At 41.7% G+C, this 24230-nt stretch overlaps 1 protein-coding gene across 1 annotated transcript; it reads right to left on the reverse strand.

Moving 5' to 3' along the window:
- Nucleotides 1-13836: 13836 nt before the first annotated feature.
- SNAP29 (synaptosome associated protein 29) lies at nucleotides 13837-23781 on the reverse strand. The gene is made up of 5 exons (XM_059827612.1): nucleotides 23557-23781; nucleotides 21777-21973; nucleotides 20932-21017; nucleotides 19748-19831; nucleotides 13837-18036 (listed from the first exon to the last, which is right to left on the reverse strand). Exons 1-5 carry the CDS (start codon nucleotides 23779-23781, stop codon nucleotides 17879-17881), a joined length of 750 nt encoding a protein of 249 aa, XP_059683595.1. The 3' UTR covers nucleotides 13837-17878.
- Between the last annotated feature and the right edge of the window lie 449 nt (nucleotides 23782-24230).

Raw genomic sequence — 24230 nt, forward strand, 5'->3', positions numbered from 1 at the left:
CGCAGTGCCCCGGCTGGGATGGCGCCCCGCCGGGCTCGCCTCCCTTTTCTGCCTCAGCTCGGGGCCGCTCACTCCGGCGGCGGGATCACTCCGCACCTCGCCAGCCTCCAGGGTCTTCTCAAATAGTCCCTCCCCGCGGCGCTTCTTCCCCCGCCCCATCGCCCCCGCCTCTCCCCGCCCTCACCCCCCGCCGCCTTCCTCTCCCCCGGTGCCCCCCCCAACTCCCGCTGAGTGGCAGGGCTGGGGAGGGGGCTCCGAGGCGACGGGGGCTCCCCCCGGCCCGGCTGCGGCCAGCCGAGAGGGGCGGGAGGGGTTGGCAGAGCCCAGGTATCCTTCCGCGGCTGCCACACGCCCTCACGTGACGCGACCCCCTCCCCAGCTCCCCACGGCGGCGGGTGGGCGCTGCGGCGCCCCGTGGGCCTGTCCCGCCGTCCGCCTCGCGCGGACCGCCCGGGGGCTTCTCCCCAGCCCCGCGCCTCCCTCCTCGCCGTTCCCCACAGCAGGGGTGGAGGTGCCGGGGGTGATGCGCCCCTCTGGGCGCCGGGCTTCCCGCCGTGGGTGAGGGGAAGGGCGGGGGCCGCCCGGCGGTGGGCCTTGGTGGGCCCTGAAGGCCGGGAGCAGGCCCGCGCCCCGTGCCTGCGGGCGCCGCCGCCTGCCCCAGCGCCAGCCGTCGTGGCTGGCTGTGGCAAAGAGCGGCTCTCCTCCTCCTCGGGGTGGACGCCGGCTCGTCCTGGTCACGGGGGAGCAGCGGCACGCGTGGGCTTTGACAGCCCTGGCCCCGCTCGGGGCGGGAGGGCCGGGGCAGCCACCGCTTCCCGCTGGCGCTTGGGTCTGGCCCGGTCAGGCGGCATGGCTGCCCACGGCCTTCGGCCCGCCGACGGGTCGTAGCACCACATGGGCTTTGCTGCCTACTGCCGCGCCCGAAGGTAGGTGAGGAGTTTTGTGACCGGTTATCAGGTACGTTTGAAAAGCCATCCTGCTGTTCTGCCCTGCTGAATTTCTAAGTGGAAGTGGGGTTTCCTCCCTGGAGAGTTGACATCGTGAATTGGGAAGTTGCTGAAGTGGAGGGTCCAACATGCAAGAGGTATATCAACACCTTTGTTTTTTACCCTTGCTCCTAGTCAGCCCATTAGCATCAGATGGGGGAGGTGTTGGTAACATTACTGCTATTATGTTTCTTCTAAATTACAGTAATCCTTCGAGATGGAAACTGATTGCTGCGGTGTTGCTAGCTCCAGCAGTTTTATCCAGAGCGTCGTGTTGTTCACGTTTTCCCAGAGAGCCCAGCTCTGGGAAACATAAGATTACAGGAGAATCTCTGATTTAATTTTGTGTAAATGAGTTTCTCATGCTGTGGGTTGCAAAGAAAAGCTGAACAAGGGACCCCTGAAGACTCAAAACCAGAAGGCAGATTAAAACAATTCCAAATATATTACAATTTAAAACCTCATTATTTTTACTCAACCTCATTCATTTTTAATACATGGACCTGGGAATTACCAAAGCTGGGTTAGGTTTCCAAAGGAATTGTAGGCATGGCTCTGCTGAGACACCTTGGTTCCTACTGGACCCCTTTGCCATGTATGGGAGATCTGAAGGTCTACAGCTGGACTGAGGAAACCCTGAACAGCCCATTGAACAGGTGGCAGAAGGTGCTGGGCTACTGAGGTGCCGCTGAAGCCCCATCCCTCAGGAAATCTGGGATCTGTAGCTCTCCCCAGAGGAGTCACGATTGGGGTCAGGCACCAAGGTCTGTTCTCTCAAAAGCAAGCAAAAATGGAGCTGAGGTGGAGACAACTTTTCTTTACATGGTCTCAAAAGGGGTTTGAGTAGCATCGACTCCGTAGGTTTGTTAGTAGCAGTTTATTTACGGTGGGTTAGCTGTATCAAGTTTCTGAATGAGGGCAAGTCAACAGTGCTGCAGAGACAAGACCATCAGTGGGACATCAGGACAATCTGTCACCAGCCCATTTTGGTATAATTAACTTGTTCTGTGTTTGCCTCTGTCAGCTGCCCTCCTTTCACAATCACTTTATGGATGCTAATTATTTATATCCAGAGCTCCAAATGCTAGCTTTTGCTTTCTAATCTACAGCTAACTAGCTCTGTTTAAAAAAAATGAACCACAGACTTTCATCACTTATTTCACAAATGAGGTAGGACCTCTTAAGTAATGCACATAGTTATAGGGTATATATTTTTATATCATTTATATTTTAAAGAAGATTGTGACAAAGGAGAGAAACAACAGGTTTGTCTCTGAGATGTATTTTTATTAGCAAGAATTACAAATGCACAAAAGTCACTGTGTACTGTGTGCAGTCACTCTTAGTAGTCTGGCACTAAACTGCTGACGTGAACTGGAGAGATCACTGGCTAAGGAAATCAAGGCTCTGTTAAAGTATAATTAAAATTAAAGGTCTGTTATATTTCTTCAATCCAGTTTTAATAATATAATGCTTCATGCCCACTCCCAGCTGGCCAAATCCTAATTACAACATCCCGTAATTTCTGTAGTAAAAAAAGCATCTCACTTTATGTAAAAGTGCTTTGCCACAATTTTTTTCTGCTGATGTCTTTCTCATTTGTACCTTCTTTACGCTGGTCTGTGTTTAAAGATCTGTTCTTCTTAACACCTGGCTTTGCTGATCACAAGGGTTAGATTCTTTGCCAGCGCGAACAGCTCTGAAGAGCTAGCTGATAGTGTTTGAAATTTTGACACAAATCAAAAAAATGGGAAAAGTATTTTGCCATCTTTTCTCCACTTTGCGACTAGCTGAGCTTCCATAGCTAAAGAAACTGACCTCTGTACAGTCAGCTGTGTGCGTGGATGTTTTAACTGAGTCTTTTAACCTTGTTTTCTATATTTAGTTTGGGATCTCTCAATGGAAAGGCACTACTGGCCTTATTTAAGGTATTGCTTCTACAGTTTATTAAAAGGAAATGTAAAGGGTCTTAAATCTCTAAACGTTCACTGGGCTAGTACCCCTCTGACTAGCTAACTGCTACTCTGTTGCTCCTTCATAAAAGGCAGAGCCACAGCACTGAGCAGCTGAGAAGGGTGTAATCCCTAGCAATCCTTTAACAATGCAAATGCAAAAGCTCCTGGTAAATGTTTGTCTATTTTTTCAGAGGTTGCTCTCTTCCAGATGTTTGGTTTTCTGGCTCCTCCTATGGACAGCAGCCTGATGCTCTTTTTCAGTATTTGAGAACAGCCCTGAGAAAAGCTGCATTTTTGCCTTGGCGGGGCTGTTATTTACATGGAAAAATGTTATATGTATCGTGCATGTTCCTAGTCTTCCTCCCACAGAATCAGCCAAGGAAGTCTCACTGGAAAAGCAATGTGCATTTCTCTTAAGTGTTCCTCTCGGAGTCTTGCTCCATAACATCAGTTCAAATCACCGTTTAACTACAAAAGTGTTCAATTTGCAGATGTTTGGCCACTTTACTGCTTTGATTTAAAAAAAATAAAAAGGTACTAGCACATATTCTGGCCCATACGAGAGAGCATCCACTTGCTGACAGCAGGAGACCTGCCTGAGTGTGAACAAGGAAAGCTCCAAGTGACAGGGAGTCTGCGGGTTGGACTTGCACATCCTTGCTGACCACTACAAGCTGCTGGAGAGCTGATGTGCGTGGCACAGTACTGAACGCAGAATGTTTGATCCGCATCTGTTCCCAGCTGTATGCTGACTGGTGCCGTCTGAGTGTCAATGTTTTGCCTAACAGATAAATGCAAACCTTAGGAATGCTGTATCAGCAGTCACAGCACTAAGATGTTGTGGTGCAGCAAAGATAGAGTGTCACAACAACTCCGAAAGTTCTGATTTGGTCTCTCACAGAGAAAATTGACATTTCGTGCAGCTCAAGGCCCTCACTGACTGCCCTGTTTGCTTCAGGATCCAGTTTGAAATTGTACTCCTTGTTTTTCAGACCACACCCTCACTCCTTGGACTTCTTTCCAGCTTGTCTCCTGGAGACGGTGGAGCCCTCCCCTTTCCTCCCATCTGTCTCTTCTCCGTCCTTCCAACACACTCCTCACTGCTGAGTCAAGAACTGTCTCCTCTCATCGTCTCCCATCCAGAACTGACTCCTTGTATATGTTCCACAATCATTCTCCATTTCAGTGCAAAATTCCATTCAAATAATGTTCTTTTCCCCTGGAATTCAATTCTCCTTTTCTCATCTGTTCTTATTGAACACATAACTCTGGGTCATACAAAGCACTCTGAGGCTCTGGATGAGTTTCTTCTGTGGTTTTTGTAAGTCATTGCACAAGCTCCTGAGAGCAGACTGGTAAAAACTGTAAATGTACTGTTTTTGAAGAAATGATTTGAAATGTGAAGATTCTATTGCAGAGTTGTTTAATATAGTAACTGTTTAATGTTTAAATTCCCCTAGTTCATTCTCTGGAAGGAGAACGTCGTTGTACACACTTAGCATTTAAAGGAAATCCCCTGTTATGGTGGATTTAACTCCTGACATGTTCTTGATAAAGGTCACTTTATTAATTTAGTTTGGTATGTGAAGCCCCATCCTGTATTCCCTGTGCATGGAAAGCTCCATTGGAGATGATAGATTCTGATGGCATTTAATGTCAAAATGAACAGAAGTGTCTAGAGGCAGTAGCAGTACAGGCTGGAGGTCTTTAGATTCCCCTCAGAGCTAATGCCACAATGATATGTAATTTACTTGTAACTTGCAAACAATATGCCTGTCTTTCCTCCCAGAAGCATTTCCATTTAAAGAAGCCATTTATGTCTTTGTGCAGTGCACTGACATTCGTGCTCTCTGTGCATTCATATAGTTGTTTGCTTCTTCTCTGGACCCTTGCATTCTCCAGGGTTTGCAGCACAGATGCTGAATTACTACCATGGAAGTATGTTAGCTGAAATTGCATCTCTTCCAGCCCAGCCTTGTAAAAACAGAAGTCTACTGGTCAGTGACGCAAAGCCGAATAAAGGGCATGGGAGTCAACGTCTGTCTTCAAAATCATGACAGATGGGTCAGGGCTGCTTGCTACGTCAACCTTTTTAGAAGCTGAATTCCTCCAGAGTGTTTTCTCTGGCAGCTCATCCATCAAGTGGATAGAGGGTGAATGTGTTCTTTGAAGATATAACTACTGAAAAGAAATGAGGTAGCTAGTATAAATCAAGTGTGCATCTATTGCTAATTTCACTAGTTCTGGAATGACAGAAACCAAGCTCCACTTACAAATAGACCAAGTAAAATCTTAGCCTAAATGGTCTGAGTGGTTAAATACCATTTAGGAGCGTAACTAGTGAGTGTGCATAAATAGGATACAAGAATAAAAGGCTGGAAAGGACCTGAAGGGGTCTTCTGGTTATTAGCGCTATCCTACAGCAAGACTGAATGAGACAATGTTTTCTAATTGCAGGTTAATAGGGTGATTTGGGACATACTGAATATATTGACTGTTAGGGCCTTCTAGCTATTTCCTTTGAAATAGACCCTTGACAGGGAAACCTCAGTGTTCAATTTCTTAACATTATTATATTATCCAGGAAATAGAATAAAGCCAAGAAAAGCAGAAACCCCATTACATTTTACAGTATCGTAGTAAACCATGCAGATGGTAAACAGACTATAGGGCCTTTGCAATACATTTCCTCTTCTCTTAATCCTGGAAAGCTCTCTCTAAATTGAAAAGCTATGAATTCCCCCATCGCCAGAAGGAAACAAGGCTTTTATCACTATGCTTTCCCTGTGTTTGTCTGTTTCTTTTTCCCCACCATAGTAAGTTTTGAGGCCATTGGCCAAATTCAGCCATATGCGATGGAGATGAATAAGCTCAAAGATACTAGATTTCTGCAAGTTTCCTGCAAATAGGCAGCCAGAGAGTGGAGAGAGACGAGACTTTAGAAGGAATGGCTGAAGTGGGAGTTCAGCCCTTACTGGCAAATCTGTGAAGCAGTCAAGCCAAATAATGGAAAAAACATCTTTGACCAAGGTCTGCACCTTCTTGAATTAGTTTTATTGTTCCTGAAATATTTTTGTTCCCTTTCTTTATGCCCAAATTCCTGCTTTTGTATGAATCTGTTCCTTTGTCTGCATTAACTTTAAAGATAGGTTTAGGAATCCCCTCCTGAAAAGACCATTACTTACTGAACTATGTTCTCCCCTTCACAAACAGTTTTTTAGTAGACCATGTATGCTATTTTATGTAACACAAAGGCCCTGGGTTTTTTCCATCATCAGATTGTAGGATTTCAGGAAGCTGAAGATAAAAGTCACCCTAATTTTCTTACTCACTCTTGGCTTTCTCTGTCTTGAATTGTTTGTGGAACAGGTTTTAATGGAAGTTCTCTGCATTTCATGGTTCTTGATGACATATATAACCTGAATGTAACAGACTGGCTTTTCTGGAACTTCAATCTTAACTAGAATTTTCAAGACACAAACACAACAAAAAGATGTTTCCCAGAGAGGTTCAACAACCATACATGTTTGCTACCTTTTTGATTTTTCGAGAAAATAACAAGCAAGATGGCCGAGCTAGAATAAAATGTAGGTAAGCACAGACTTACATGCTCAAAGTCCTCAGAATGAAATTTCTAAATTACCTTTAAAAAAATTCGTAGCAGTGCTAGCAGAAGCAATATATAAGCTTTTGTTACCCTGTCACTAGAATGAACTTAGATGACACAAGATTAAGACAGCTGTGCCCCTTTATGGCAGTGCTTTCAGTGTAACTGGTACTACTTGTTTGAGGGATGTTAAAGGGAGAAAACCTCTTGGGCAGAGGCAGCCTTAACAAGCACCAGAGGGAATTTATAATCCTATCTTTCTAGAGTATAGTTAATCTTTTTAGAAATACCTATCTTTTTAGAAAGATCTTCCTGAATTTGAAGAGTATTTTTCTAAAAGCCTGAGAGGTGCCCTGCAACATAAAAAAGTGACATCAATTTTTGGCAAACTGTGCTGTTCTAGGTATGTAGAGTATCTTTAGCAAACACAAAAATGAAAGGGGAAACATACAAAGTGCTGGTTAAACCATTTATTTAGCATTTTGTGGTCACATGTCTTTGCAGATTTTTGGTCCTCATCATGGAAAAATGTGATCTAATAAAGTACTAATTTCAAAAAGAATATGTGGAGGTCCAGTTATACAGTAGCTTTTAGTTGCCTCCCTCTTTCTGCACCACACAATACTGCATCCAGGAAGCAAAGGAATGATTTCCAGTGTCGGAGTTTGCCCTCTTCCATCCTAACTCTCCACAAGTCATTTGCTCTGACTCAACCAGTGTCTACTGTGAACACATTTAAAATTCTGGATCGAGTAAGGCTCTGTAGCCAGAGCACATCAGAAGTGAGTTGTCTTTGTGTGTTTCTATCCATTTCCATTTCATGAAGACTGAAACATAACTGTTAAGAATAATAAGCAGCTCTTCTTTTGTTTCTTTGGTTATGCTGGAAGAGGAGAACTAAAGAATTGAAAGAAACAACTTCCGTGTTAGGAAATAACCACTTTCGTGGGTCCTCCCAAAGATCCTTAAATATCTGCATGTTTCTCTTCTAGCTCAGAATGTGACAGAGACAGCACATGATGTGTTGCCTGATGCAAGAACTATGTTCAGTTAATGCATATTGCCAAGTTTGTGTCTGCAAACAGGAGCTTGATTTGCTGTGTCTGGGCTGTGACTGATCACAGTAATTCACAAGGCGAGCAAATAGCTGTATAAATGTCTGGTAGAATAGCGGAAATTGTTGAGCTTTTTGATCAATTATTCCAAAACAAGCATGGTCAAATATAGGCCATAGGATTAAAACCAGCCTGAATCTGTCTTCATTTGCAATATAAAGTTAAACATTTTGGCATGGTCTGTCCTTTCCCAGTCCACTCACTCTTGTCAAAAAATGATGCAGTTTGCTGGTGATACCAAGATTCTGGTACGCTGTTGGCATGGTCCCTCTGGTTAGTCAGGGCTTCCTGATTTGTTTCACTGGTGTGTTACCTCCTCAGCTGTTGGGTTATGAAGCAACAAGGCAGCATTTATTATACTGCTTGTCTCAGATATCACTTCCTCTATATTCATCTCCATTCATAGTTACATATGACATGCAGTATTATTTTCAGCTATACTTGGCTTGCACATAATCCAACTTTCCAGCTCCTCTCGGTATTATGTAAATACAACAGCAGGGAGAAACAGCCTTTTGTCCCCTTGTGCCAGGAGGATATGCTGAACATCAACACGGACATGTTCCTGAAGACCAAACTGTTTTCTGGAAGTCTGCTCACAGATTTCATAATCCATCTGTTTTCTGTAGAATGCAGTTATTTAAAACAACAAAGTCCACTTCAGAGACATTGTACAGTAGCTGCTGTTTATGTTGATATTTCTGATGAGGCTCAATATTGTCTATTTTTCATTATATCTCAATACTGCCTTTAATTGCCTCTTTCCACCAGATTTACGTATTATCCCTCCCGGCTGTTCACACACAGACTTTCCTTTACTTGGCAATCTTACAGTCACTCTGTACTACAGATAGAGGTACTAAAACAGCAGAGCAGTTGATGAGAGTCAAAATAAAACTACATCATGTTATACTATGTGGCCTACAGATGACCGAACAATTAAACAACAGAGCATCCAAGACTGTCATCAGAAGTTCTCTTCCTTTTCTTAAGACTGTTCATTTTAAGTACTTTTGGGCAGGTATATAACAAGGTTGTAGAGGCTTAACAAGTGTCTCTTCAAATGTTACCTAATTCCATTATTGATCACTACTCCAAGGAAGGGTAAGTCAGAATTAATGATTCTCTCAATACTAAATGAAAATTGTTCTTACAGGAATTGGCTTCATCACCCTGACACTTGAGACACCTGGGGAAGCAGAGACATTCCCTGGAGATTCACGCAGATCATTAACTCAGCCAGACTGACTCAGCAATACATCTACATGTGCCTAACTGCAAAGATATAAGGAAGCTTAATGGTTGCAATGTGACGCTCAACATAAATATGCACCTATTTAAGTAAGTACATTCTTGAATTAAGGCTCTAGCTTCTTGCCTTCTAACACACCCAAACCCTACTGCTCTGTCATTGCCACTAGCTGCTGGTGTCCAGTGATACATGGAAACGGGCAATGTGCTGCCGTATCCCACGGTGAAGAGCTGCTTTGGTTGTGCTGTTCATCCAAAAATGGCCTCAAGTTGCGCCAGGGGAGGTTCAGGCTGGATATTAGGAAAAAGTTCTTTACTGAGAGAGTAGTGAAACATTGGAATAGGCTGCCCAGGGAGGTGGTAGAGTCACCCTCCCTGGAGGTATTCAAGGAGCGTGTGGATGTGGCATTGTGGGATGTGGCTTGATGGGCATGGTGCTGTGTGGTGTTGGGTGGGTTGATTTTTGGTGTGTTGTGGTTTTTTTTTTTTTTTTTAAGGTTGGACTTGATGATCTTACAGGTCTTTTCCAACCTTAGTGATTCTGTGATCTTACCTCACTTGGGCACAGGTGAAGCCCTCAGGCTTCTGGCAGGCTGCCACTGTAAACCCAGCATAGTGCATGTCAGCTTGAGTGGGGAATAAGGCCTCAATATTGCATTTCAAACACTGATTAGTAAAGCAGGCAATTGAAAAAAGTGTTTATTTAGCTTATGGGGATTGCGGGAAGGAAAACAGCTCCAGAAATTCAAACCTAGAAATGGTAGAGCAGTCAGGTACATCAGATTCCTAAGAATGAACTTCCTTCCCGCCACCTTCAGCTGTAAGGACGACAGACTGACCGCACTGTCTTTCTCAGACGCTGCGCTGGACAAGCAGTTGAAATGCAGCTTAACAAAAAGCCATTCAAAAGGGTCAAGAGCAAGGATTCAGGCAGTAAAATAAACACCTAGAGATGGAAAAATCCTTCTCCATTTTTCCTCCCACATGTTTTGGAGTCATTGTGCCAGGAAATTATTAAATCACACAAATTTCAATAATGAATGCATTACTTGGATGGCACATGAAATTGCTGTGGGATATGGCTAAGGAAAATAAAAACTTTTCGAAGTCAGTAGTGATGAAAACTCAGATAGAAGAGCTAGACTAAAGCTTATATGGACTTCTGAAAACAGTACTAGTATGGGAGGATATTCTCCTGATTGATACAAGTGACCATTAAGAGGAAGTGTGTGCATAAAAAGCAGAGGAATCTCTGTTTAATATTTTCTGCTGTAATTCAGCACAAAGGTTCCCCATGGTATTTTTGCTCAACTGGGAAGACTCTGCCACCTAATTAGGAGAGGGAGAAAGCAGACCCACTAAAGCACTTCTGTATCTAGAAGGCCATTTTTATGTCTTTTGAGAACAAGGCTACTTTTGCTGTGCCACAGATGCTGGTTTGTACAACACTGGAGTTGTTCTGTGGCTTAATAAGGTTGGTGCATCAATAACAGGACCCTGACAAGCTAGTTTTCTCACCTGCACTTTGCTTAATGTTGCAGTTCAGTTTTAGTTCATTAGATCTTGCTAAACATGTACCAACAAAAATTAACCCATCACTGAAAGATTGCAACTGTGTCATTTAGGAAAGAAAATCCTTCTCTCTGTATCACGATACAGTATGTTCTAATTAGTATTTTCTGTCTGGCTCAGTCACAACTGAACAGGGAGCATGTGGAGGAGAGGTGGGAGGTGGCAGCCGGCAGGCCAGCCCCGGGAAAGCAGACTGCTGCATTGTCACTGGCTGCGCTTGTGTTGCCATTCTAAGCGCATGCAGTGAGGCGGGGAGAATCCAAAGGCAGGGACTGAGGATTAGCACACACAAATGCTGCTAGCTCCTATCTGTACTATATTACTACTGCGTGCAGCTTTGGGAATAAAAATAAATGCCAGAAATGTCAACAGCCTATAACACAACAATGTACGATGAAGCAGATAAAATGACTCCCAGGTCTCCTCTGCAGCATTGTTAGCAGCGTAAATATGTTCGGAGCAGAAGGCTGCAGAACTTTGAAAATGGAATTGTCTCAGGCTCCATCAAATTCCTGCCTTTTAAAAGTTCTTGGCTTTCCACAAAAGTCAAATTACAAGTAACAAGCCCTCGGACATTCAGTCCTGGTCATCCTGCATGCATTATTCCAGGAGGAAGAATACAGGCTGATGCTGTCCCTCCCTCGCAAAGCTTTCTCCATGGGCACGTGGATGCAATTGGGTTTTAACCTTTGCTTTCCTACATGACAATTTTGTAACCTTACTATTTGTATCATACTGCTGGATTTCTTGACTGTCTGTCTGCTTAGACTTCACTCAAAAGAGGGAAGGAACATCCTGTCATCATCATCATCCAAGAGGACCAGCAGGCAGAGATGTAAACAGATTGGCCAATCCAGACTCAAGGCAGTGGTGAAAACAGGGCAATAAAGTTAAGACTATCAAGACCTGACGTTATGTGTGTTGGTATGCAGTAACTTAGTACTGACATGACTGTGGATCTTAGTGGAAGCCAAGAGCAGACTGCATCACCACCCTTTTCAGTTGCTTCACACAAGGGAATTCCTGCAGGAACTTTTCTTCAAAGGCACCCAAACATACTAGCCAGTAAAGACCATCTAGCTAACAGATACTAGATGCAAACTAACACTGGCGTTGCACAGAAATTCTAAGAGAAATCTGGGGCTCAAATCTTAGGACAAGCAAGTCCGATTTTAGTACTTACATAATTTGAATTCAATTAGGACTGGCAAAATTAATACACTGATGACAGCGTATTGAAGAAAAGCTCTTCCGTTAGCTATTTCTTTCCCATAGGATGGAGAGTGGGTGGATTTAACAGATGAAAGAGCAAGGAAGAAATTGGGAAAGACATAGGAGAAGTTCAGTGAGACAAAGCAAACTTAGATCAATAACTCGACTGAATGTAAGGTGAGACTAAAAGTCAGGAATAAAGAACCTAGACTTTACCTATTTTACAAAATATGTAATGTCAGTAAGAAATTTTGTTGAGTAAAGCCAAAGGAAAGTAATTAAACTGTATAATTTTTCCCAACAGCTCTAACATGCCTGTTTTTAAATTATAAACTGTTTTGGGCAGCATCTCCCAGTTTCTAGAATTGTCAGCACCCGGCACACACATTCCAACCTGTATCATATTTTTTCTACACTGAAGGGTTAATACACACAGCACCGCCTTGGTGGCACACTTCATATTCTTGCTGCCCTAGCTGACCCTGGAAGGCTGCGAGACACACTGGAGCTGGGCAAAGGTTTCTTCTTCCAAGCGATAGACATTCTAGCAGCTTTTCAGAGTGCTGATCTGCAGGCAGAGCTCACTGTTGGCAAATGACTGCTATCCGTTAACAGAAAGAACAGATTTACAATTAATGTGGAGGAAAAAGAAGGATCATCTAGAATGATGCCAAGGAGGTCTGTAGTTTTCCCCAAAATATCCACAGCTAGAGCTGGAAGCCCATTTTCTAGAAGGTTCTGCCTTGCCAACAGCAAAGTCACAATCCATCTAGACTTTTTATAGCTGAGGCAGGACTCCAAAGTCACTGTATTTAGAAAACCCTGCCTGGCATTCAGGGATCTTCCTGATTTGGCCATCTGTTTATTCTGGGGGCACCTCCTCGCTTTCTTTGAAGTGAGCCTTACCAAGCCTTCATTTCTGGCCCCAGTGCAGTTGTTCTTCATATTTTCCCATTTCGGGAATATGTAATATATTTATTTGGAAGGAAGCAAACCAACCAACCACCTACCAAAAAGAAATTAAAATTGTAGAACTCCCTCCTAAAACCAAACCTCTTTTCAGAAGCAGGGAAAAGGGAAAGAGGCAGGCAGAAGCACAGGGGTCCTTCATTCCAACAGCACCTGTTCTGCCTGGTTTTACACACTTGCATGAGCATCTTTTACCTCCCCTTCACTCTCTCATTTCCCAGAAGGGCAGGGACTGCATTGTAAGCGAGGAAGTGTTTGAGAAAACACAAAAGTGTTGAAATGCCTGACCAGCCATAAACAGATTTGTGTGAAATACTCCAGGACTGAGAAACTGATTCTCTGTGCAAACAGAGCAAGCTAATAATATTCCTAGCAGAGATCCAGGATCCATTGCCCTGCTCCATTCTCTACCATCTTCCACTGTGCTCTTCGCATAATTTTGATTTTTCTATATGCAGCAAGAAAGCATGGAGATGGAAGAGCTCTCAATTACCATTTGTTGAAGAACTCTTAGCACAAAGGCAGCAAAAGAAAATTATCTGAATTTTAAAAACCTATCAATCTCTCTGGCATTTCAGAGCTTGTGCAATAGTACTTCTGAATCTCTGCTTTACGGTATCAAACCAAATTAAACTCTACTACAAAAAAAAATTCAGAAGTTCCTCCCTTCAAATACAGATAAGAACCTACCTGAAGGTCAGGACATTCTGAAGTTTTCCACCATTGCCAAATTTGGGACCACACAGGAAAATTACATACCTGTTGGTTTTAAGTTTTCAAGGGTACACATTTTTTGGCTTACTCCTGTTCCACCTGCCTTGTTCATGCATACATCCATTTTATGATGTTCGTGATAATACCAAGCACTATGGCAAGATAACTTTTCAAGCAGCTTCTTGAATTATTTTATCATCACAGGTTGAAGTTTTGCAAAAATAAATGCCTGTTTGCATTCCTCTTTCAGGATCTAAAAGAATCTACTCAAGAGTCAAGTAGAAATATAATACCCTCTTTTTATTCTCAGAAAACAAAACCTACCAGCTGCAAAATTATTTCCATTCCAGCACAAACTTAACAGAGTCAGTCCAGCATTTTAACAGAATTGTGGGAAAGAAGTGTCAATGAAGTTGTAATAAAATAATATTGGGAAATAAATGCAAAAACTCTCCATTAACAATAAGCACCTTTATTGACCATCTTAGCATTCAACACTCATTTCATTCCATCTCCTAAATTGCTGAACTACAGCCCAGTTTAGCATTTAAATAAAAGAAAAAGATACTTCAATTTGACTTGTATAAAAAGTGTTATACCTGGGTGGCACAGAATTAAAGTACTATTTAAAAAAGCCATAGACACAAATAATCACTACCTGTGATTTTGAAAATTAAGTCTTACGTATTTCAAAGTCAAAATTAACACATATCCTCCATATGATGTTATGCTTGTAAAAATGCCTACAAAAAATCTGTTTGTTCAGAAGGCAGAGAGGTTGGAAAGTATTTTCTATTTCACCATTTAACAAATTACATCAAAGACTACTAGGCAGCAAAATATTTCAGATAAATTTCACACAGTAAAACCTCCTCACACACCATACCATATCCCAAAAATTTCTGTAGGCCAACAGAGTTCAGCACAGCAACAAATCTTTGTAGTACAGATGAAAATTCAGCTACACATAATTTGTTAAAATATTTAATTCAATGCTCAGGAAAATTAAAAATCGAATACACCTAGGAATCTAGTAGTCAGATACTGGTTATTCACACTTTTTTTTCCCCCCTTGGTGTTTTTAGATTATGTCTTCTTATGTCTATGTTAAGAAGGGTATGCTACTTCCTGGTGTTTAACACCTCTTCAAAATGTATTGGCAAACTTTGAGAAGTAAGAAAATCTCCTTTTATAAAGAAGGCTTAAAATTTTTTTTTGCTATCTTCTTCTGACCTTAATATTAAACTTCTATTCAAGCCAATCAGAATAAAATTAACCAGAGCTATTTTGCTGCAAGGACACTGATTTCCTATGCCAACATGAGTATTCAGGCAAAATCATTTAACTTCAAGTTAGCGCTTCAGCGTAAATTAAATTTCTTCTGAAAGTCCTATGCCCTATACAAGGTAAGTTTTTCAACAGTATCCAAGAAGAAATAAAACTATCTCAGGAAACAGTAAGAAAAGTTATTGAAACAAGTCCTTTGTAACACATGCAAAATGACATTTCCTGAAAAGGCAAAAATCATGTGGTGTTTTTCCTTTAGATTTCCCTGTTCTGCATGATGGAAAGTTATTCCAACAAGCAAAAAAAAAATCATCACTATTACATAATAGTGTTGTCTTCTCATGTCAGACTTAAGTTCTTTATTGGCATAAAGCATCTGTATGAAAGGTGAGAAAGGGAATTCAAACTAGCAGAAATTCACTTATACCCACACAATGTGGGAAATAATCCTTTAAAACAAGGCCATTAAGAAAAAAAATAAATAGAGCAGGACAGCCTAAGCAAACAAAGACATACATTACTGAGACAGTGAATGGGATTGTTAGAAGAGATGAGAAGTTAGACCTCTACAAAACTTCCACATGGCTGAGATCCAGGTTTTCTAGTCTGCTTGGATCATGAGGTTCTCAAAGCAGAAATAGGGATTTTATTTTTTTTTATTACACTTCCCTACCTGTGTTTTTAAAGGCATCAAAGATATCCAGGATGCAGTAAACATTTCATAAGGCTAATACAACTAAACAGTTGACCAAAAACTTTTCATTTTCTGAAATAATTTAGACTAAAAAAATGGATGGATGCTTACATCAGAAAGGCAACACACTTCACTTGTAAATCAACCAAAATTGTTGCTTGGATTCAAGCTCCACATTTCTTATTACACCTAGCACAACTAAATGCCTCGGCTACATTTTTCCTCCATTAACCATAACTTAGTGGAGAAAGTCTCGGTGTACATCCTAGTTATCAAAGTCTTACTTTGGAAAAAACATAGTTGTGAAGTAGTTGCATACAGGTGAAGGTATATTTCACACTAAAAGTAGTGTTATTAATGACTATGCAATTTTTTAGTATTCTCTCACAGAATTTATAAATCCTTTTCAAGATGCAAATGTTTCTGTTAATCAGCATTGGGATAAGAAAAAATACAATTCTTTTCATCCTTTTTATTAGAAGGAGAAAGTCAAATAAACTAAATCAGGTATAATCAAAACTTCGACCTTCCTTCACTGAGGTATTTAACATTTTGAAAACTAATGATTGATATCGTTAACTAAATAAATATATCAACCATCTTGAGATAGCAAATCATAATTCATAAATATTTTAACAGAGTAAGAGAATTAATCATGGTATACACCCAAAAAGTTAGATGATACAATGATATTAGTAAGGTTTTTCAAAGTTCCAAATGAGCATAAATGATACAAAGAGAAAATTTAAAAGCAATTGAAGGTACTCAATAGTTCTTGAAGTTTTAGCTCCCTGCAAATTGCATCTTTTTTAGGGACTGAAATTAATGACATCAGTAACATAAGAGAAACAGAGGCCCACCTTAAATCTAACTCACAACTCTACTTTGCTAGTAATCTCAGGAATAATTTTTTTCCCCAAAATACTATGCCCAAGAAGTGTAGCTTTTTTTAGTGATTTATTTTTCTACAAGTGAACTTTCAGGAGACACAGTAAAACAAGAAAGGCTCAAGTTTCCTTTTATCTCCTTAACAGTCAGGTGCACTTTGTAGCAAGTGAGCTCAAGGTAACAAATCCTTTTAAAAAAGGAAAGGGGAGAGTGGGAATGGGACGTTCACAAAGGATACAAGCTTGATACACCAAGGTCTTCCTTTAATTCACAAGACAATGTGGCACAAGCTCAGAAAAGTAACTATCTCTTCTTAGCCGCTCTTTGTCATTTGTGATAGCGAGTGTTGCAATAATGACACAGGTCCCTTGGCCTCTCCAAACCAAAACTACTTACTTGTTTTCAAGACAGACAGCAAGTTCTCATTGTCATGTCTTCAGGCTGGAGCAGAATTGTTATTATTTTGTTCTACAGTGATACTTACAAAAGAATAAAACAAATCTGAAGGCCCAACTTGTATCAGCAAGACTCAAAACCATTTTTGAGCTGTTCTTCATTTGCAGGAACTTTTCATACCTGCTAAGCCAATGCAGAAGTATGTGAACGATAGCGGAGTTTCTTAAAAACAGTCACATTACCTAGGAAAACACAGCATCTGCTCAATCCCTGATCACATTTGAAATAAATGTTAAACTAAAGAACGATCTCCTATGATCTGTTTGTGCAATTTCAGACCAACTCTCCATTTCTAAAATGAAAGCTATTTTTCAAATAACCACCTAACTGAATAAGCTGAGAAAGAGCAGAAAATAAAAAAAGCAGATGGTGACAATTTCTACAAAAGAATCTTTAAGAGCACATACGTTTAAGTCCTGATTTTGTTACCCAAACTTTTTGGATCACTGTCAATCAACATTTCCTGCAGACCCTAAGATACCCTTCGAGATCTTTACTAAAAATAACTGTAAAGATGATAGCATTTAGTGACCCAAACAAAAACCACAGTTTGTGGATCCCCCATTTGGGAAAAGTCATCTTAGGAAAGGGAACACGCACAGGATATTATCATTACTGCATGACACCCTTGATATTTTACAACTTCCACAGAACAGGTCGTTCCTCAAGCCCCAGAAATGCCAGAGAACAGTCACTTTGAATTATTTTTACAGCTGGAAATCGGCATTTTTTCAGAATTTAAAATAGCTGTAGGTAAACAGAGTTAGCAACATTTGTTCTGAACAAAGAAGCACATTCTGTTCCCCCTGCCCCCCTCCCCAAAACAGAGGCAAAATGTTACTTGTCTCATCACAGCTCCCAGGCCAAGGACACTGAGGCTTTGTAGATTGCAAATTCCTTCACACACATGACGCACAGCTAGACAATTGAGCAGGGTATCCAGCACAAAAGCATCTACCAAGTGCTGAGAGATTTTACTCAACATGCACTTTTCCCATGAAGAAACTTAAGGTATTATGCTGCACTTAAGATTATGCAATTTTAATGACAACAAAATCAGTAACATATCAGAAAAAAGATAAACAGATACTGTCCAAGATTTTTTAAGAGATTGGTTGAGATAAGACATCCAAGAAGAACTGACGCTGGAGAAAAAAAATTCTAAAAATCGTTTAAAGTTGTCGGACTTTTTTATCAGTGCTTTTAATATTGACATCCAGTGTCTCTACTTTTTTTGTTAGCCGATCCAGCATATCATCTTGCTCATCTATTTCTGTCTGCAGACCAAGAGCTAGGTTTTTCAGACGACTCAACCCAGAAGACATCTCATCTGTCAAGGAAGAGAGGGACCATAAGGAATCAGGGCATACTGTTTAAACGGACACTATCGGGATAACCTCTCCTCCAAAACCCTGGGTTAGAAAATGTTAGTTACAGCTGCTCAAGTCTCAGTGTTCTTCTCCAATAGTGGAAGCACTGATATTTTAACACTGCTACCGCATTACTACCAGAAATAATCACTTCCTTTTTTCCATGACAAGTTAAATACAAATGCTTAAAACCAAATAGGATCTTTATAAAATGACACACCCTGTAATGCAGTTTTTTCTTTTTTAAAAAAAAACATATTTTGTAGAAAATTGGGTACATCTTTTCTCAGCTCAGTATACACAATATGTGCACTACTTAAATTGTTTTTCTTTAAACTTCATGCGGAGATATCGCCAATACACTGAAGATTTAAGCAGTTAATTATTTAACATAGATGAAAAAATCCCATTTCCAGATTTTCTAATTTGGCTACAAGGAAACTATTTTATTGCATGATTGATTGGTATAAATGCTTCTGAGGCGAGTAAGTTTTGCAAGGCTTTGGAGTAGAACTTCCACTAACTCTTACTCTTGACTGTTTCTCTTTGATCTATTCCCTTCTGATTTCTTTCCAATCTCTTCTTTCTAGGTCAGCTAAACAGTGACACATGTAAGCAAAGCGGCACTTTGTATATATGCTACAGAACAAAGGAAGAGAAAGTCAGATGAACGGTTTGGGGAAGTAATAAAAAGAAATGCAGCAAATTCACAAATTAAATATTTAGTGCCCTTCGATTCTTACGTTTTCTGCAAAACACGTTTATTTCAAAAGCTGCGCACAGTTGTTAATTCTTTGGGACCAAACTGCTGTACAATTTAATATCCAAGTTTAACTGTCAGTTACATAAGTTGCATGCATCTTTCAATGTAAGTAGTAAGCTTTAGAAAAAGAGCTAGTAAGTATCCATACTAGCATAATCTGGATGTCAGTTTGAAGCAGTATTTCCTTATTAATATTACTAGTACCTGCTTAATAAGATTTTTCAGAATGGATGGATAAGCCTGCTTGTCCCAATGATATTCCAGTCAACTTATAGGATGATTCAAAGAAACATTTTCATATCCTGAATGCAAGTGTTACGGGATACATCAGCACCATTTCCTCATTCAAATGACAGAGATTTGCTGGCATATTCACTTTGGTAAGAGTGTTTCTCTTATTGTCAATATATGATATAAGAGGACTCATGCTTTTGGTGTGTTTTTTTTTCCCCCCCGGTCTCTTTGCTCAGGGACAGTTCAAAATCATTTTATAAAGCACAAGCATGGTGCAGAAGAGTTGAAGTATTGATGCAAATAGCATATCAGTTTCCACAGTAGATTTATACCATTGCAGGCATCCTAGCCAGTTTGCTTCTAACTGGTTTCACATGAAATGCATTTTTAACTCAGATTTGTTATTAATAGTCACAAGCAGTTGACCCACAGACATCCCCCAGCATTCTACTATTCAAATAAAGTATGTTTCAGTCAAACTTTGGATTCTGCCATGTAGATAGTTTTGAAATACAGAATACAAACAAATGATTTTTTTTTTAATTATCAAATTTTACATGTGAACTAAATGAAAAAGTGTTTGTTGGCAATATATTACTTAATAATTTTCTCCAGCTTAAGAACAAAAAGCTGAAAATTGTATTACATCAAACAGCTTCAATTTTCTCACTCACCTAAGTTGTTATCAATTTTCTGGTGGTAAGCTCGCAGGTGTTGGTTCTTCGGATAGGAATCCCTTTGCACTGAAGAAACTAAATCTGCTTTGCTGAAATCATTGTCTGTTAAGAGTATAAAATACAGAATATTATATAATTTAAAAGCTAGCAAAAAGAGGCTTTAAAGTTTTAGAAGGGCTATTAAAAATTAGTCTGACCACAGCTGCCATGTAATCATGTAACCTGTTAGCAGGAATATCAAAAGTAGTCCAACACCACTACTTATAGGGCACCCCTCAAGATGAACTGTTATTAAGCTACAATTATTCTCTTTTGGGCTGCCTTTGGGAGTTCTATTAGGTAGTTGAGAGAAAAAAGAAGAAAAAAACAGCCACCCAAACAACAAAGCAGGTGTGTTGGTAATGTCTACCAGCAGTTAGTGTTCCCCCAGGTGAAGCCACCAGTGAGTTACTCCTGCCCTCTACTGGACAGACTTTTAATACTATGTGGAGTGGAATGGAGATTAATGTTACCAAAAAGCATTTCTTTACTTACAGAACTACAATTAAAAAGATACCCCGCTGCTTTCTCACTCCTACTAAACTACATAACTGAACCTTACTTTAAAAAAGAACAGTTAGTTTGTACATAAAAGTCATCATAGAGGTTAACGCATTGTGAGAATGGGGAACAAGACCAAACACCATACGCTTCCCTGCATCAATCAAGTATGAAGGGTTATAGTCCATGTTCAAAATAACAAGGAAAACATATCTGAGAACTATGACAAATGATGGTTAAAAAGGAGAACCTCTGAGTGTGTAAGTTAACATTTTGGCAAACATAGGGCAAGGCTGCCTGCACGTTGTGTGGATTCTTGGCTATAGCCTCCTCTGGGCAAATACAAGCACTGGATGCTTTTAAAGTCTTTAGTGGATATAGCATAAATTCCCCACAGGAAGGGCTAAATAAAATCTGTATCCAAGTAAAAAAAATTTCACATCTTCAGTATGGGTATAAAGAGCTTTAGGGGAAACAATTCCCTAGAATTCAAAGCCACGAAGGCTGGAATACAAATCTCCAGACATTAGGCAGCAACGTAAGTCAGCAGTTGGGCAGGCTGAAGGGTCTCTGCCTTCACCAGTGTGCAAGTTTGCCCCACATTGATGACAGACATTCAGTGTAAAATAAAGTTAACAAACCTGGATTATCTAGCTTCCTTAAATTTGGATGACTTTCCTGGTATTTTGACTCTTGTTCTTTACTAGATGTCATTGCTTCTTTTAATCTAGTAATAAAGAGAATAAAAAGAAAACATTCCTATGGACCACAGGCCTCCTTCTGAATCTGTTAAATAAGAACGGGTATCAAATTTATACAAGAGCAGCAAATTTGTTAGTCTTGATCCAAAATGTTTCTTTATAATGAACTACTAGCATTTGTCTTCAGTGAAAGCAGAACTGGTCGCTTTAGTGCTGAAAATAGCATATGGAAACTTTGGTATCAAAACCAAAACTCTATCTTCTGTCTTGGAGGCAACCTACTCCTTTCCTCTAGTGGAGGATGGGGGGGAGGGAAGGAGGAAATCAATCCATGCAGCACTACCAGGCTTTACATAAATTTCTCAGCTGAAGACAGACAAGTACTGTAAGACACAGTAATTTCACAGCAATTAATTTTTATTTACAGCTTTTAATAGAAGCTAGAGAAATACACATAACATTTAACTGGAAACAGGTCAATGCTACAAATCATGATTTCCTGATAAGACTGAAGTAAGCATGATAATTCAGAAGTCTCTGAAAAATTACTTGTGTAATTTTGTGTAATTGTTTGAATTAATTTCCCATAAATATGAAGCCATTCTTACCACTACAAATATAAATAAAAGTAAAAATATTTTTCTCAGAGTTAAAGGAAAAAGGGAGATAGATACCATCTCAGGAGCTTACTTGACAGAATCAACAGATCTTTTAAGTTCTGATTTTCTGGTAACATTTCAGAGATGCTGTGGGAGATAAAATAAAGTGTTTTACTTGGGACTTACCTACTGTTAGCGTAATATTCAGGGGTTCCATTCTGCTCTGGCTTGCTCTCTGGAGGTTTGGCTTTGAAGTAGTTTACCAAGCCCCCCCAAACACTCTTAATGCTATTTATGTGCCTTTGACTAGTCTTCAAGTCCTGGTCCATTTTATCTACCATCTGTTCTGCGCGCTTCAGTGCCTCTCCTTGACGTACAAGCTCCTAACAGATTTTGACAGAAAAAGAGAAGCTAGTAAAGCCAAGATGAACTGAAACATCAAACATTTTTAACAGACACTCTAAAGGAAAATAACAAGAGTTCCTTCATCTGTGTAGAGTATTTCTAAAGGCATACAGCTTTTTCCCCCTCTCCTCTTCCTCCAGGGCATTTCAATCAAGAGTTGCTAGTCAGCCATAGCATTAACCAGCTATAAAACCCTCACCACTACGCAATGCCAGCTTCCTGACACCTACTACAAACAGGATCCAGGAATTTTCTGTATTGGCCTTTTGTCAGGTTGACATTTATATCTGTTCTTGATGGAACAAGCATGGCATCAGATGGGTGATGTCATGAAAATGTGAAGGTTTATGGCAGGGAAATGAGCAAGCAGAACTATTTCTAGCTGTGAATGACACCTTCGCTGGGAGGGGGTACTATTTTCACACTACTGGGATGTTCCTGATAATTTAGAAACAGAATAACCAAAGGAAATAAATGAAAATAGAATTTTCCCATACTGCAGGTATAATCTTTTAGCCAATATGAACAGTGCAGAATTTAGAAATTCTGATATATACAATTATGTTGTTTTCCAATTCAGTGGCACAAACACTATTCCAAAGTAATCCAAAGATTAATTCTGGCAGGAAAGTTGCCTGCAGCTAACACTAGTGCAAAACAAAGAACTTGTGTTCATATTCTCTCTAAACTTTGGGGAATTCTACTTGAATACGCCTTTTTTTTTCCCCCCTCAATAAAGCAGCAAACACATACAATTGAAGTTTTACCACAAGCCCTGTGTTAATCCTAAATTCTTGATTCCTCATTTGTGCTTTTCTCGACAAAGAAATCATGAGTCCACAAGTTCCCAGAAGTGCCACCGAGAACCCTCTCCAGCATAAGCACCTACTGCAGAGCCTGCGGATGCTCTCGGGTTCATTTAGGCAACCACCTTGCTAACGTTCAAGGAAACATCCCATTAGCAGGTGACACAATGGACAAGACCTTTATGAGCGATGTCTCCGAGTATAAGCTCTATTCTGAAACAAGTCCAGAAGAATGAAGGAAATGATTAATCGGGATGAAGCGAGCACATCACCAACAATTAACCGAGCAGGCCTTTAATTTCATCAAAAAAACTGCTGAAAACTTTTTAGTCAGATAAAGCTATCTATAAATACCATTAAAAAGACTTAGTAAGAATTGTTAAAAGCAGTTAAAACCGCAGCCGAGTCCCAGTCTCAGTGTTACACAGAGAGAGGATCTAAGCGGGATGTTTTCTTCAAAAAACAAACCGCCCCGCCCGGGAAGTCAGTCCGCAATACCAGCGGGAAATCTTGTCTCCGAAACACTGCGTAACTCCAAGAAGGGATGTTTCGGGAGCCTTTCGGGGGAAAACAGGAAAACAAGACCCCCCTCAGGAGGTCTGAGCCGGAGACGCCTCGCGGGAGGCGAAGGCGCCGGGCAGCCCCTCGGCGCCGGCGGCCCGTACCTCGCAACCGCCCCAGCGGGGAGAAGGCTCCGTTCTCGGTTCCCCGCCCGCCCCCCGCCAGACGCGCGGCCCCGCGGTGCCACGACCCACCTCGGAGGCGGCCACGCCGATCCGCTCGGACTCGTAGAGGAGCGAGAGGGAGCGGGCGGTGCTGTCGGCGGTGGCGGCGGAGCGACGCAGCACCTCCTGCTGCAGGTACCGCTGCCGCTCGGCGCCCTCCGCCTCCCCGCTGCCCCTCGCCGGCCACGGCGCCGCCGCCGCCTCCTCCTCCTCCTCCTCGGCGAAGGGGTTGTAGCTCCTCGGGAGGGCCGACATGGTGCCGCTGACAGCGGGACGCGAAGGAAGCGCCTACAGTGAGCGCCTCAGGGAGACGGCGTCCTCAGCCCTCACTCCTCACGGAGGCCGGGCCTGCTCCGCCGCTCAGCCCCCGCCTCAGGCCGCGGGCCGCTCCACTCCTTCCGCCCACAGGCCGCCGCCGCGCGCCGGGCGGAACCACCGCGTCCCCCCCCGGGGCGGGGCAAGCGCGCGGGAGCACCGCTGAGGAAAGACTATTGCTGGGAGGGACCACTGCGGCGGGGGGGGGGGGATAGGGGCGGCCTGGGCGCGCCTATTTGTAGAGCGGGGCGTGGGGGCGGGCGGCGCGACAGGGAGGGAGGGGCACCGACGAGGAGCGGGGCGGGGAATCCGCCGGCAGTGAGGCCGCTGCGGGCGCTGCCATCTTTGCGTTGTGATTGGTGTTCCATGATCCCGCGGGGGGCGGTGGT

The sequence above is a fragment of the Gavia stellata genome, chromosome 21, assembly GCF_030936135.1.
Source record: "Gavia stellata isolate bGavSte3 chromosome 21, bGavSte3.hap2, whole genome shotgun sequence".
Taxonomy (NCBI): Eukaryota; Metazoa; Chordata; class Aves; order Gaviiformes; family Gaviidae; genus Gavia; species Gavia stellata.